This window comes from Athene cunicularia, assembly GCF_003259725.1.
Source record: "Athene cunicularia isolate RWA chromosome Z unlocalized genomic scaffold, athCun1 chrZ_part1, whole genome shotgun sequence".
Classification (NCBI taxonomy): domain Eukaryota; kingdom Metazoa; phylum Chordata; class Aves; order Strigiformes; family Strigidae; genus Athene; species Athene cunicularia.
In genome coordinates, this window is record NW_020799142.1 from 32,611,442 (window position 1) to 32,626,816 (window position 15,375).

At 42.8% G+C, this 15,375-nt stretch overlaps 1 protein-coding gene across 4 annotated transcripts in view; it reads right to left on the reverse strand.

Annotated features, from left to right (window-relative positions):
- Nucleotides 1–15,375, reverse strand: part of LOXHD1 (lipoxygenase homology domains 1) — a 145,813-nt gene that overhangs the window by 59,310 nt on the left and 71,128 nt on the right. For 3 of the 4 annotated variants that reach the window (XM_026865647.1, XM_026865648.1, XM_026865646.1), the window contains 9 exons: nt 15,108–15,268; nt 12,062–12,359; nt 11,377–11,531; nt 9,953–10,086; nt 8,898–9,046; nt 7,515–7,619; nt 6,674–6,802; nt 5,768–5,932; nt 1,100–1,281 (listed from right to left, as the gene is read on the reverse strand). In XM_026865647.1, the coding sequence (XP_026721448.1) occupies nt 1,100–1,281; nt 5,768–5,932; nt 6,674–6,802; nt 7,515–7,619; nt 8,898–9,046; nt 9,953–10,086; nt 11,377–11,531; nt 12,062–12,359; nt 15,108–15,268 (1,478 nt within the window). The remainder of the gene's footprint in view (nt 1–1,099; nt 1,282–5,767; nt 5,933–6,673; nt 6,803–7,514; nt 7,620–8,897; nt 9,047–9,952; nt 10,087–11,376; nt 11,532–12,061; nt 12,360–15,107; nt 15,269–15,375) is intronic. The other variant, XM_026865649.1, reaches the window with a different exon arrangement.

The following is a 15,375-nucleotide window of genomic DNA, read 5'->3' on the forward strand; positions in this document are numbered from 1 at the left end:
AGTTTAAGGTTTGCCTTCAATTACAAAACCGAACAAAACTCAAAACACAGAGACATTTTAAGGTCCTCTATGAAGTTAATGTTGGTGTTTCAGCCAGAGAGAAAAAGTAAGGGCATGAAGCGGTGCCAAAATGATGGGCCAGAGCAGGACTGCCTATATTTTTGCCTCTCAGAAATTCTCAGCAACAAGAACATATTATGAATAGGAACTGCTGAATACTGTAGATGTAAATGAGCTCACTCACTGATGTGCACTGGCTCACTATTTGCATACAGTTGTGCAAACACTTCAGGAAATATGGGATAAGATCTTTCATAATGCTGGCCCCAGGTATTCAAAAATCATGGTGTCTGCAGCAAAGTAATGGTCTCTCTGTTCAAGGATACAGAGAAAGAGAGCATGATGCTTAGGTGGCCACAGAGTGAGAATAAATGAACAGACCATCCACTCAAATGAAGTGCTACATAGTGAGCACCATGGACCAGCCCCTTTAATGTGATCTGCTGAAAGAGGAACACGAAATGATGCTACTAGACCTTAAACTCAAGGCAACTAGTTTCAGTGCTAGTGCAAGCATTTGGTTCCTGTTACCTTTCAAAGTATTGCAAATTGAAAGAGAAAGCTAATATGGAAGCAAATAAGAGTGATAAGGAGAGGTACACGTATTGGATCCGGCATGCATGGAGACTGATACCCTCTCTTTGTCAAGCATGGTCTAGGAAATGGAAGATGCAAAGACCATCCAAAGTGTCTCTCAGCCTTACCTGGAAGGGCAAGCTTCCACATCCATGTATTGGTACGTTTCAGCGCCATGATAAAATTGCACCAGCCTCTAAAAGGCTTAACATGGCATCAGGCCACGGGGGATTAGTCCTCATTAGGGGTTCTGCATGTTGTCACCTTTGAGTTGCTACTGACTGGAAGTCAGTGAGAAAAGATTTGATCCCGTACACAGTAAGTCAGCTGCAGAACCCATATTCTTCGAGTAAAAGAGCTGAATATCTTTCCCTAAAAGATGAATAGTTCCTACTTCACTCCATTTTCTCTTCTTAATTCCCTTAGGGCAACCTAATAAGACAGAGAGCATCTTTGATCTTACCTCCACAATGAACTGATTCACCGAATTCCTTTCAAAATACATCCTTTGCTCTCTCTTGTTGAGGCACAGGGATTTCTGCTGAGTGCAGATCCCATCGCTTCCATAGAGAACAATGAAGACATCTGCATCCGTGCCAGCTCCAAAGATATCACTGGTGTAGACTGTGATCTCGTAAGGAACAACTGGTTTGGGAAATGGCAGGAAATTAAACAACAGAAGTCAGTAAGCAACATACCAATGCACCAAAGAACACTTTAATGAAACAAAATCTGGATTAGAAAACTCAGCAGCTAAAGAAGACAGGGTAGGAGTCACACAGAGCAGGTCAGTACTCTGAGAATCCAGAGAGATTTCCTTTAACCCTATAAGGAAAACTGACCTTGATGCACGTTCATGTACTGAGATTCTGGGGCTAATCGCATGATCAGAAAGCACTCTGTGTTTATACCTGTCATCTAAAATTACTGAAACAGGATTTACTTCAACAGCTCAAGTTTAAAGCAAAGCATGTGCACTCACAAATTTTTGAGCAACAGGGCAAATGGATGAAGCTAAGCCAACTGGAAGCAGTGTATAAATATTCAAGATAGCCTTACTGATAAAAATTATCCTATTATTTTTATTACTAAAAAAGTGACATAAATCGATCATAAGGAAAAGAAATAAAACATTCTGCTGTCCACTCTGATCTAGTTTCCTCTTAGTACCACCTTCTCCGTAACACCAAGGCAAACAGGATAAATTCGTACCAGATCAATGGTGAATGAGAATAGTAAGCATCAAGCCCCTAAATACTGTTATTCTGTTCCCTTGGTTTCTCCAGAATGTTCCATGACTTGAAAATCTGATGCCCTCTTTTGTTCTTTTCTATCTTCACAGCTTCTCAGGACTGAGTCCTGCTGGAGTGTGACTCATACTTGCTCAGGAATAAGACTGACCCAGGAATAAGACTGGGACTCTATTCCTGACTCTGCTACAGGTTTGCTGAATATCCTCAGTTTCCAAAGTGAGATGGCGTTTAGCTCACAGAGTAAGAAACCAGTGTTCAGATGTCTGCACGACAAATAGGTGTGTCCATCTCCAGATGTAATCACTAATGTCAACACGGTTCGAAGAGCCAAAGAAGCAAATGCAGGCACCTTCCTCCGGGTTAGCTTACCATTCTCCAAATCCACCCTCTGTGAATGACCTCGATGATAACGGTAATTCAGACACTCCACTGTCACGAGAACGTAAATTCAGGTGTGCCATTTCGCAAACTCAAAGCTGTCCCTAGTCTCCTTTAAATCTATCATGGTTTGGACCTGACTGGCAGCCAAACACCACGCGTTCACTCGCCTATCCTCCCCCTGCCCAGGGGATGGGGGACTCCAATTGGAGGGGTAAAGGGAGACAGTTTAATATGTGAAATAAAGTATTTCAAATATTTAGAATAAAACAAAACAATAACAACAATAGGAATTACAAATGGGTAATGCACAATGTGATCACTCACCACCCACCGACTGATACCCACCCCGTTCCCAGCCAGTGATCCCAAAATACCAAAATCCTGCAGTCGCAATCCCGGAAGCAAGAGAGAACCTCCCCCCCCTTCCCATCCGCCCCTCCTTCATATCCTGATCATGACGTTACATGATCTGGAATATTCCACTGGCCAGTTTGGGTCCGGTGCTCTGGCCGTGCTCCCCCCAGCCTCTCGTGCGCCTGCACACAGGGAGCTGGAGAGTCCTTGATCTCTGAGCAACAACTGAACACATCAGTGTGTTATCAGCATTCTTCTCATCCCAAATCCCGTCCTGAACCCAAAGCACAGCACTGTTCTAGCCACTGAGAGGAAAAATTAACTCTACCCCAGCCAAAACCAGGACAAAATCCTTTCTGAAATGTATAGATTAATAACACCAGGGTGAGGTTTGGACACCACTGAGTGCCTCCAGGAACTTCTCCTGCTGCAAGCAGACACAGTCCCTGTAGTCCACATCACTACCCATGAGCACAGCCTTCCACAGCCAGCACTATCTCCAGAACCCGCTCCTGGCCATCCCTCTCCCATATGCCACCGACCCAGCTCCCACAACTTCCCATCCCTCACTACAATCTTCTTAGCTACTCGGCATCTGCATCAGCCTACACTGCAGCGACTTGGCCCATCTTTGAAATTTACACTACAGCACATCATGCTGTATTTCAGATTCAGCATCTCTGTTACAGTAGAGAGAAGTTTCTGGCACCATATCTGCTACTGTTGGAGTTACTCTGATTATGCGTATCGGAGACTAATCATTCATTAAAAACTCAGGCTCTCTAAATACATCTCTCAGGAGAACAGAGATGAAGAAGTCTTCTTCTACAGAGAGTCAGCCTGGAGGTACTTAATATTCTTTCTGCCCAGCCCAATGAAATCTGCTCTGCCGTGCTGCAAGTAAACTGGAATAGTTTCTCCAGTACGTAAGAGGAGGGGGGAAAAAAAATATCTTGGAGACCAAAAATCACATGCTATGCATTATGAATTAAAAATTATCTTCTCTGCTGAAGTTGGTGGTGCTTGCTCTTGTTGCTTGAATATTAACATCAGCTTAGAACTGAATCAGCAAAGCGGCACTGTAACAAGGTCACTAGCCGCACAACTTTCTGCTGTCAGACGCCCATTTCATTTACATGGCACTTTTAAAGTTGTATCCCCACAGGGATGATTTTAATTGGACTGCCAATGACATGTTTTTATCGTTTCTTCGGTGTGAAACAATCCTGGCACGAGGCATCATAAAACGAATCAAACTGTTTTAGTTACCTCCGGCAAACTGAACCCCCCAGGTTAATAGTGAGGGAATCAGAACGCAGGAAGTAGCGCAGTGGGGAATGGTTGAAATGGTGAATCAGCCAAAGCTGACACTGAGGCTGGTGCAACCTTTTTGCCAGAGACACCTGATTATTTACAAAGGCTATATGTGTACTCTTGACAAAAGTCAGGTTTACGTGAACTATGTACTCCAAGGCATATGCCAGAAACTCTTACATCACTGTAATATACAGGGACATTAATAAACTGTATTGTCAACATCTGCATCAAAATATATATCGACCGGGACAACATGGAAAAACCTGATGAGAAGCATGTACAAGATCTCTGGGTTATATTCACCCCTATGAATAGATTTATTTACTATGTCTATCTACCAATTATTTTTTTTTCAGATGCAAAGATTATTATGTCATCCTGTTAACAGATAAAAGTGAGGAAGTGAGCAAAGAGTATCTGTTCTTCTGCTCCAGACAATTTAGGTAAAGAAAGTAATACCTGAGAAATAAAAAATATCTTGGTCAAAGCATTGGGGAGGCACAAAGAGATGACGTTAGCAGGTCTTCAGAGAAGAAACATGATCTTAACTTACAGGCTGCAGGATATGATGATCTGGATGTTGGAGGGACGGTGTGAAGGAGACCCTCAACACGAACCACAGTGTTGACAGTAAAAAAGAAGGAGCTAAAACAGCTGATAATGTTCTATGTGGTTATTTTCACAACTACTTCTGAAGAAGGAAATTAAGGCAGCAAAAGAGAGACTGGACAGCTCTAACTTTTGATGTCTAAAAACAACGAACTGCAGAATGTAAGGCTTCTGATACAATCAATGAATTCAATGAGGGTCAAGTGAGGTAGGAGACAGCTTCGGTGTGACCTACTATCTATTCAGAGTCACCTAGGAAGCTCCTGGCAGGGCATAGGGTGGACATCAACTCTCAGGTTCCAAACCTCGTCCCTCATCATTGTGGCATCTAACTTAATGAAGGGAGAAGGCAATTCTGATAGTCCCCTGAAAGTGGGCCAGGAAATATTCGTTGACAACTTGAAATGAAGCAGATCAGGGAGGGACAAGTTGAATACAGTCCAGGGCTGTGAGTTCCCTGAACAATCAAGAATGCACATGTGAAAAAGGAAAGAGAGGGCTACAGAATAAGCAAAATAATGTTTCCAGTAATTTATTTCAAGGAAGTCATATTATTTGACACTTGATATTCTGGAGACACAAAAAGAAGTTGCCTGCATGGAAGAGATTGAGGTCTCATAGCAGGCTTGAAAATTATAAACTTAGTACTCAGAAGGAGATTCCAAAAGACACTGGATTTACTCCAAACGTTAATTTAGAGGGGAGTGACAGGAAGAGTAAATTGGAGAACACTAAAAGAGGGAGACTGGTGCAACACTATCCAAAACACACCACACTGAAGAAACTCTGGAAGAGGATCTTTTGGGAAGAGAGGGAGGTGCAATACCAAAGGCACTGGGAGAACCAAGGCTTTGAAACACGACCAAACTGTCTGCTCTGGTAAGAGAAATGGCAATATTAGAATGGAGCAAGATCAAAGGAAAAGACAAGGAAGACAGCTTGGGATAGGCTGAGGACTTGGAGATGACAGGACAGGAGGGAAGAAAAAGACATACACAGCCACAGGGCTTTTAATGATTTGACAAATACAGGAAATGTTAGTCTAGAGCGCCCAGAGGAACCTTCTCGTAGTAATCGGAATAGTTGGCATGTGATGTATTTATACATATTTCAAAGCCAATTCAAGGGAGAGGCCAATCCTATAAAACTGCATGAGCTAGTGAGATTTTATCTTTTGTAATGATGAGTGTATCCTGGTGAAATGGCATTCTGCTCACATGGGATATACTCTGTTGTCTGCAGTTCTGCAGGGAAGATAATTCTCTCTATGGCTCCATCATCCTCTGATTTATCCAGCCAACGGCCACAAGGGAACTTGAGGCACTGTCCCAGTGATGGGGCATCAATCTCCACCCATTCCAGAAACCAGCCAGTTGAATTACCTGTGGTTGGAGAGATAACAGTGAATAACCTACCACAAAGCCTTTACAGACAACAGCTGATGAATCATTGCATTCCAGATCCCTGAGAAATAAATATTCCTCTCTTCTGCCAGTGGAAAAATAGAATAGATGCCATAAAGATCATGTCAAGAGTCTGAGCTAATGTGCTTTACATTTCTATATGCTTCAGGTTAAAGATGTGCATGTCAAAGTGCTAATTACTCCATCCCTTGGATTAATTTGCCTTTATAATAAAACAGAGGAGTTATCAAAATACAAGTCCCTTGGTGGCCCATAGTGAAGAAATTCATGTGTCCTTCCACTGTTTCCCTTGTTTGCCGTAGAGCCACAGTCATGTCTCAAAACCAATCAAGATTTGATGGTCAAAACAAGAAAAACATTGATAAAGAAACGAGACAAGTTTACAGGTCCCGAGTGTGACAAGAAAAAAATACAAGTTTTGGTGATGTATGAGAAAACTGTCTAAAGATGTGGCTGCAAAACCAAAGAGCGAGAGAGGCTGAAAAGCTACCTGCAAGCTGCAACCACTGTGCTCTCATTGCCACAGCCATGGGAAGGGTATTGGCAGCAAAGATTTTATAGTTGCAGCAACAGCCAAAGTGAGAGCAAGAATCTGTCACCAAAAGGTAAATTACATGCGGGGTCTTGGAGCCAGGTTTTTTTATACAGCAGTGCGCCCAACGCACTAGAAATACTACACTACAAAGCAGATTATCTTACCTTTATTGTCATGGCCTATCTTGATTTTTTTCAGGTCTCCAATGTCCACAGACTCCACCGTAAAGTCATCTACCTTCCCACGCTCAAATTTGTTTTTGTTAATCTTTGAGGACTTCAGGCTGACTATCCCTGTTGTGGCAATGCAAAAGGACATTGTTCAGCATGTGAAACAAATCCTCTGGGAATGTCAACAGTGGAACGAGGGAAGGGGCTAAAATGTAAAAAATGGCTTTTCATCTCAAGATCTGAGCTGTGTCCGTCCCTCTGAACCCAAACCTGTATCAACACCCCAAAGATACATAATTCTTTTCTTGAGTGATCCTCTGGCAGTGACACGGAGATGATGCTGTGGCTCTGTGTTCACAGCAAAAGAAGTTGGTCCGACCCATCAGTTCCCTGTCACTCTCACAGGCGCCCCAGTCGCTGCACACACAGTTCGAAAGCTTCCAAGAGGATTTGCTCCTCAGCTGATTAAATACTTCTGGGCCACTCAAAGAGGCAGGGGAGAGCCGGATTTCAGGAGCATGCTGATTCATTGCCGAGGAAAGCAAATCATTGACTGCATTCACTACTCAGTAATGCAGTCACAGTCAACTGTGCTGTTTCTATAATTGAAATTAAAGCCTTTAGATCGGCAGCTGGTGCAAATCAGCATCACAAAGTTCGACAGTGATTTACAGCAGCTCCCAGTTATCACGAAGTATGCGGAGACAGTGAGAACATGACGTTGTACTAAAAAGGAGTGAGAAATGGGTATAATGGAAACAAATGGAAACTATGTCCTGTCTCTTCAGGTATCCAGCAGTGAGGCGCTATCCTGTTCCATCACACGAAGCCATACCTGTATCATCTTTACTTCCATAGAGAGTGATGAAAACATTGGCATCCGTCCCAGCATTCTTCTTGTCCCCGGTTTTCACTTTCACATTGTACGTTGTTGATTTAGCTGTCAGATAAAATATCTTAATTTAAGAGTGTGAAGTCTGAGCGGGAATTAACTCTACTTTTCATTGTCTATGTGTTAGGTTTGGGTTTTATTCTGACCAGTTACAGCTGTGTTCTAATCTCTAATTCCTATTGTATGCTGTGGTAGCTGCTGGGGCGAGCAGGGCTATCTGGTTGCAGGATCTTTTACTGCTCCAGTCATTCAGTACATTGTTTAAATAGCTACAGATAAGAAATGTGCTCAAGCCTTCCCATTTGCTTCCTGGGAATCTGTAAGGCTCTTCAAATCTGTCTCTGCATATAATGAACCACAACACCCCCTCTCCCCCTTTATTCTAATAGCACCAAAAAATATATGTGCACGTAACACATACCAGAAAGTATGTGCGCGCTGACATATGCAGTTCATATTCATGAACACACCCTTCACAACAGCATCATTAGGGAGGTTTCTATTGCACCGTTATCTAACAAGTGCAGTAAACTCGTAAAAATTGTGGAAAAGTCTAATACAGTCTTCACCGTGCTGTGGAAAACCTACTCAAGATTTCCAGATCGGCACCTTTCTCCCATATTTAGACGCGTATTTCCAAGATGCTGCTCAGCCAGAAAGTCCTTCTGAAACAGGGCTCTCCAATTTGTTGTCTATCCAATTTGTGGAAATTATTCATGTATTCAAAAGCATCTGAGGGGGAGTTTAAGACCCTTCACTTGCAATGAAGCCGATGGAAGTGCTGGGCACTCAGCACCTTTCAGCATCAGACCCAGGAGTGTGTCACTGCTCTGCTGTTCCCATGCAAAATTATGTACAAGAGAGACAAAGTTATTTCGGAGGACAATGGACACAAGCAGCAAGATGGAAAGTGAGACAAATTTAGGTCCCTTTCCTTTTTTTGGCCATGTTTGTGCTCTGCTTGGTTTCATGTTGAGATGTTTAAACATTCCAGTCCATGATGTGAAATGACTGGGATTTATGCCTTAGATATTAACAACAAATGTGCATTTCAGCTGAGAAATTATGACTAAACATGTCATCCCTCTTCCTAGCTTTCTCATTTTGGGTCCAATATTGCAAAGTGATTAAATCAACTAAAAACGAGGAGTGTCCACCCCTCGCTGGCTGACATGGACTTCACACTTCATTCACACCTGAAAACTTCCTGGTGGGGGCAGAATTACTCACAGCCCAGTGAATGCGAACTGCTAACGCCCTCAGCAATGATAGCAACTCGGTTCTTTTTCAACCCCACACTGGAAGAAATACAAGGCTAACATAAACCTTTCTGTTCCAGGCCCAGCGTTGCAAGAGACTGGCCATCATTTTCCGCATCTTTCTTTACAAATGCTTCATCCACTGGGACCAGCTCCCTGACAATCTGACCGTCATCTTCCTCAACCGCTAACCACCGCTGGCATGGAAAATAATACCTACAAGAATGACAGCAGCACCCAGCACTTACACAGGACTTCACAGGCTTTAATAACATAAACAAGCACACATCAGATGCTACTTATAAAAAGAAGATTACTGAAAGCTGAACAATATGTCTGTTTTCATCCTTGAGCTCCGGTATTTTTTGTGGTGACTAAATTCATAAATACGTTAGTGAGCACTTACTTGAAAAGTACTGTTTCTGAACCATCAGCCCCATATGATTGGTTCCTTTTAGTTTTCACTCCCAGAAAAAAAAATTAAATAACTCGAGGAGATGTCCAGTCTCAAAGGAATTTTATGTTTATGAAGAGTGGACCCATCTTGAGGTCCTTAGGAGCACTGCCCACCTCAGCACTGTGCAACTTCTGAGCATGTGACAGGTTCCTACTCAAAGCCAAGCCTGTATTTCAGGTTTTTAACAGCTTAGGCTTTGCTCATCCAGCTGTCTGTAAAAATCATGGTAGTTTGCTTCAATCAGGACTTGCTTTAGGCCCAGACCTTTGTGTTAGGTACAAAAGACAAATGAAACGTCAGGTCAGGAACTTCCAGAGTGGAGACTTGAAAGGAAACATGAGCACAGGCTCTGCGAGCAGACCTCCTCAGGAGAGAGAGTCCTTCCCAGGAGAAACAGAGAAAAGCAGAGGTTTCCTTCCAAACTGCAGAGATGTTGGGACAGCAACACACACCCCCACACCCCCCGAGGTACCCCAGAATGGCCCCACACTCAGTATAACAGCACAATCATCCCAAGGCTCCCAAAGGATGCCTGCTCCCTGTACACTGATGAGGAGCTACAACGATGCCCTTCTGCATCTCCTCTGCCTCCCAGCAGTTCTGCAGGCTTCTGAGAACGCGTCCCCCTTTCTGACCACACGAAATGGGTGCGACAGGCTGCTCACGTGGTGCTCTCCTTGAGGTCAACAATCTCTACCCTCTCCAGGAACCAGCTTGGGCTAGCACCAGTGTTATCGTGGCGGATCCGCAGCTTCTTCAGCTCACCCAGGTCAATGGCTTTGATGGTGAACACATCCACCTGCACAGGGGGCGAGAGGCAAATGACTGTGTTTCGCAGAAAGAGGGAAAGGCAGGCAGTATGTGGCCAAGGGTAACCTTTTTTCCCATTAAAACAAAAGGTGTTTCTAAGTGGCCTTGTATTCTTTGGGTGGATGTACTAAAATAACTACAGAGCTGTGATCTGTCTCATTAACACTCACGCTTGGCTCCTACAAGGCAGTAACAGCCATGGAGCTGCACAACCCTTCACTCCGTTCTTTACCTCATGCCCATTTCAGCTTCCTCTAGGTTTAACTCACCGCTCCTAAATCTCATTCCTTTCAGGTTTAGTATTTTCCCCCAGGTTGAATGTGTAACTGGATACAAACATACAGACTCCACGGAAACTCTCCTGCACACCTCCATGTGCTTTATTTCGAACCACAGATTTTTATATTTTCTTTGTCACCTACTACAACCAAGAGTTTCAATTATTAGCTGTGTGTGACAGGATGGTCCTTGTTATGATAATACTTTAAACATCTTAATGTGATTAACTTGTTCGTAGACTTTGCATTTCTACTCCCAAGAGCAGAGATTGTTACATTTGCAGCTTGGAGCTCTTCCCAACGAGTGAAGAACCATGTGCAGGTTGCAGTTCCACCAGTGCCAAGCTCATAAATCAGAGATAACAGCTTATTTAACAACCTTAGGCTCTTTTTTTGTGATTGCAAGTTTTCCACAACTGCTTATTGTTTCCGTAAATTTTCTTTATTCAAAATTATTCCTTGAACAATTCCTGGTTATAATAGTAGCTTGTTAATTGTTCATAAACATTTTTATGGCAAATATTCAATCTACAAGAGATGCCGTTTATTTGGATTGGATTATAATGTAATTAGAGCACACCATGTAATACTGCTTTTATTCCCTGACTGGTTGAGTAGAACATTTAGAATCGTGTTTGCAATCTAAATACTGACATACTTGAGCTGCCTCACAAACACTCTCCAATATTAATTTAAATTTTGTGGCTTTCAAGTATTCCTGGAAGGAAACATTACTACCAGAATGCGTACAAGAAGAAAATTAAAAAGGTAGCTGCAGTGTAGAATTGGTGTTCAGCTTATTATTCAGATGAATTTCCCCTGGAAAATGTTTTGAGGTATTTTGCTTTAAATAATATGTTTAAGAAATAAAACACATCTGATCTTTAAGCTGAAAAAAAACAAGCCTTGCAGAGAAGAGACTGTAATGAATGGCCAGCACGATAACTGAGAGAGATCTGCCAGCCTTCTGCTCGCTTGAGCAAGCTGATCTCATGCATTACCTGTCCCTTTTCAAACTTGTTGAGGTTGTTCGATCTTTTCAGCTGGCGCTCACCCGTGTCTCCTCTTCCTACACCATAGATGCTCAAGAAGACGTTAGCATCCGTCCCAGACCCCCACACACTCCCAGTGAGCACACGGACTTCGTATGTATTCTCTGCAAGTAAAATTGCACAGGCAGATCAAGAGGGGCCCAGCAATAACCGTATTTAATCAGATCCGTGGCTCACCATGAAAGCATGTAGCCCAAATATGCCGGCACAGTCAGCTTTAAGGAGGATTTTGCCCGGAGTTTGTTTGAATCTATCATAAAAGACAAGCAGCTCCGTCTTTCTCCAGCTTTTGTCATTAACCATATAAATAGTTATATCTCACTGAACTCCCAGTCACAGTGGTAACTTGTCAAACTTGCAACTCAAATGCCCCAGACAAGCCTTGGAGAATTCTGTAAAAGTCCTTTAGGATAGTCCCATTTCAGCCTATCTCCTCCATCCTCTGCCTTAATCTAACCACCGTCCTCTTCCCCCCAGAGCTGATCAACCAAACCACAGTGTAAGCCACGCTGCATGCTTGGGGCAATGGGATGTCCGGGAGGACATAAACGATCCTGGAAAGCACCACAGTGTGGTTATTGCCCTTTATACAACTGCTGTAAACACACACACACACATTCCTGCTGATATTTACCCTCCAGGTCAGATTCTCCATCAGGCACCAGCTCCACGACAAGCTCCTTATCACCTTCGTCCTTAGCCAACCAACGGTGAGCCACAAACGTATAGACATCCATTAGTTCTTCCGCTTTGGACTCCTCTTCTTCCTCCTCCTCAGACTTCTTCTTTTTCTTCTTTTTTTTATCAGACTCTTTTGTCTTGGTGGCAAGTCGCTTCAGCGTGACACTTTCCAGGAACCAGCCATCCCCAATGCCTGTCCCATCATGGCCTATCCGAATCTTGTAAATCTTGCCAACATCTGCAGCCTCTCTCTGCCACCAAGGGAAAGTCAGCACCCAGGAAGAGGTAAGACATCTTAACTTCATAAAGAGCTTTCTTAAAAATGAGGAGCATCGCCTCTAACACCCAAAACATCTAAGCAAGGATAAGATCAATTTTTTTATGCAAGTTTACCTTTACTTTTTCCTCCCTGTTTCATCCTTTCACACTTTCCATCACTAAATATCATGTGAACAGACTGAGCTGAAGACATTCAGAGAAACCATGGTGAGGATAGGAGCTGAATCCATATTTACTGGGCTCCCTACTCCTCTATTGCTCTCCTTGACAGTATTGTCTCCATATTGGCATTAAAGGTGAATAAGCCAAAATACCATAATAGTTTTTTTACAGATTCTCGGTGCCTAAGGTCTTTTTAAAATGATTAATAAAGATACATCTAATGCTTAGCATGAGACATGAACCAAGCAAGAAGCAATAATGATATAGCAAAAAAGCGTTAAACTTGGACTCATATAACCTGATCTCTGACACCATGGTCTTGGACTGCTCTTCTCGTCTGGAAAATTGGAAAAGTATTTTCTCACTTCGCTAGTGTGCAGAGAGGATACGATCATTAGTGATTACAATGCATTTGTAGCAGAAGCCTGTATCAGTAAGATTTCCATCTCTTTAGTCAATACAGCAGATACAAAACCTTGTTGGTTTAAATTATTTGTCCAGATTACTACCTAATGAAGTTGTACAGAAGGTTTTACTCCATGCAGTCCTTCAACGACCAGTGACTTGCTTCTGATGATTGCTTATGCTGTTAGGCAGTGTTTATGTTATAAAACTTGCAAACATTTGCTTCAGGCTGAAATCTGGAAACTTGGCATGCAAGGTTTCTGTCTAGAAGCATTTTTTTTTTCTATAGTAGATTAAAACAAAATCAATTGCACACAAGATGCTTATCAGAAAACTAAAATTGATCCAGCTGTCCTGGCATAAAGAATGTGTCTTTCCTTACACAGCTTTACCCTTAGACTGTCTATAATCATCTTGCATGCCCTGTCTATAACTGATGGCATTTCCTATTAGTGTGTAACTCACAGAATCTTATTCTCGCCCATATCTTTCTGTAAATATTCATATCATGAAAGAGATAGTGGATCTGTCTATTAATGCTTCAGAGCTTCTGCCTTGTATGCTTATAAAAAAAATCACAGAAAATGGGCAGAACTTTGAAGTCTGGCAATAAATATCTGAGAGAGGATATAAGCATGCCTATGTAAACAGAACACTGTACATATGGCTTTATCAGAAATCTGATATTGGCAAATAGCTTTTACTCATAAATTCTAGAAACTTATTTCCTTTAAAATCAGAGAAACCTAACCTTAAAATTATAGAGAGTATTAAAAAAGCAATCATTTATAAGGTGTTAGTCATCTTAAATCCCAAATAACTCATTAAAAAAAGGATAAACATGACTAACTCCATTCTACAAAGCAAGAAACTGGGGCAGAAGGAGGTGAACTGATGTCAGAAATGCACATTACAAAGCTGTGGTAAAGCTGTGGATAAAGGCACCTCCATTTGGTCAGTGTCAATGGGAAGGATATCCCAGTCTTGACAATTCAGAGGAGTTTAGACCACTAGCTCCAAGTAGGTTCTTGACCGCGGTGCCATGGATCCCACCTCTGTGGGACTGCAAATTCACAAGCAGACCTAGGCGCCGCAGTGCTGAGCCTTGTGCTGTGAGCACATACGAGAGATGTGCCTTAAATCCTGCTTCCATCTGAACTCTGTGCTTTACTGCCCAGATGTTGGTGTCTCCTTACATCTCCAATAACATCCTGTCCTTGCTCTTAACACCGCACCAGGGCAAGAACTAAGAACATTCCTTTCCCCTAGGCCCTGGTTTATATAGAAAGAAAACCCAAGCAAGAAAACCAGAAAAGGACAATGGTCCAACACACATCCAGGCCCTGCCCAGGAGGGGATTCCCAACCACACCATGGTGCCTACCCGCCGCTCAGCCTTGTCAGCCCAGGACCTCTTGCTGGATTATCCAGGTCCTGGCTCACACACCTGAGTTAAGTCTTAGGCTTTTCAGCCCTGCAAATGCACTGCTTACTGTTGGGTTGCTCAGAAAAAGGTGTGGACTCCGTGGCATAAACCTAAACACTGGGCAGACCGATAGCTGGAGGAGTGTGCTGTACACCTTGAGTGCCGTGACCATGCAGTGCTCACTGGGCTAGTGTTACAGGCAGTAAAATCCATGGGGCACTCATACGTCCACAGAAATTAGAGCAGCAAGCCTCTGCAGGGTTGGGCTGACAACACGAACCCATGGTTAATGGCATGTGTGACCACAGGCAAACCCAGGATCCCTCATATTCTGTATGCGGTTTCTTTTTCCCCAGCTAGATAAAGAAAAGGGACAATAACGTGGTCAGGCCCAAAATATAAGTTTAAGGTCTTTTGAGATCTAACAAGAGCACCTCCTTCTGAAAGTAAAGGTAAACAAATGCTGTTACTGGACCATATTCTTCCATGACACCTTTGCTACCAGGCCCTCAGAGGATGAAAGTCACTCCACAAAACACAAAACTTCCCAAAAGAAATACAAAACCTCCCAGAAATATGGACAGAGGACAGCAGATACCAACAGACCTGGCAATTTTGTGGAAAAGTCAACTGTTTGTATGACTGGGCTGATTATTCTGTTGATGTCTCAGTTTTGGCTGGTCATTTCTTTCCCCTCATAGAAGCATCAACAACTGCATTCATCATACCTTGAAAATATCTGTGGCTCCCCGTTCAAAGTTGTTTGATCTGTTTTCTAAGATGATCAATTCAGTTTTTCCAGTCTCACCATAAATCTGCATGAAGACTTTGGCATTGGTGCCTGCGGCCCGCACATCTCCGGTAACTACAGACACCTCGTAGTTTATCACTAATCCAAAAATAAAGCAATTAAATCAGCAGAGAAGCTCAGATAACAACATTCCTGAGGGCTCAGGTTCAAAATTAAACTACCTTGTCTTAACAAACGACCACATA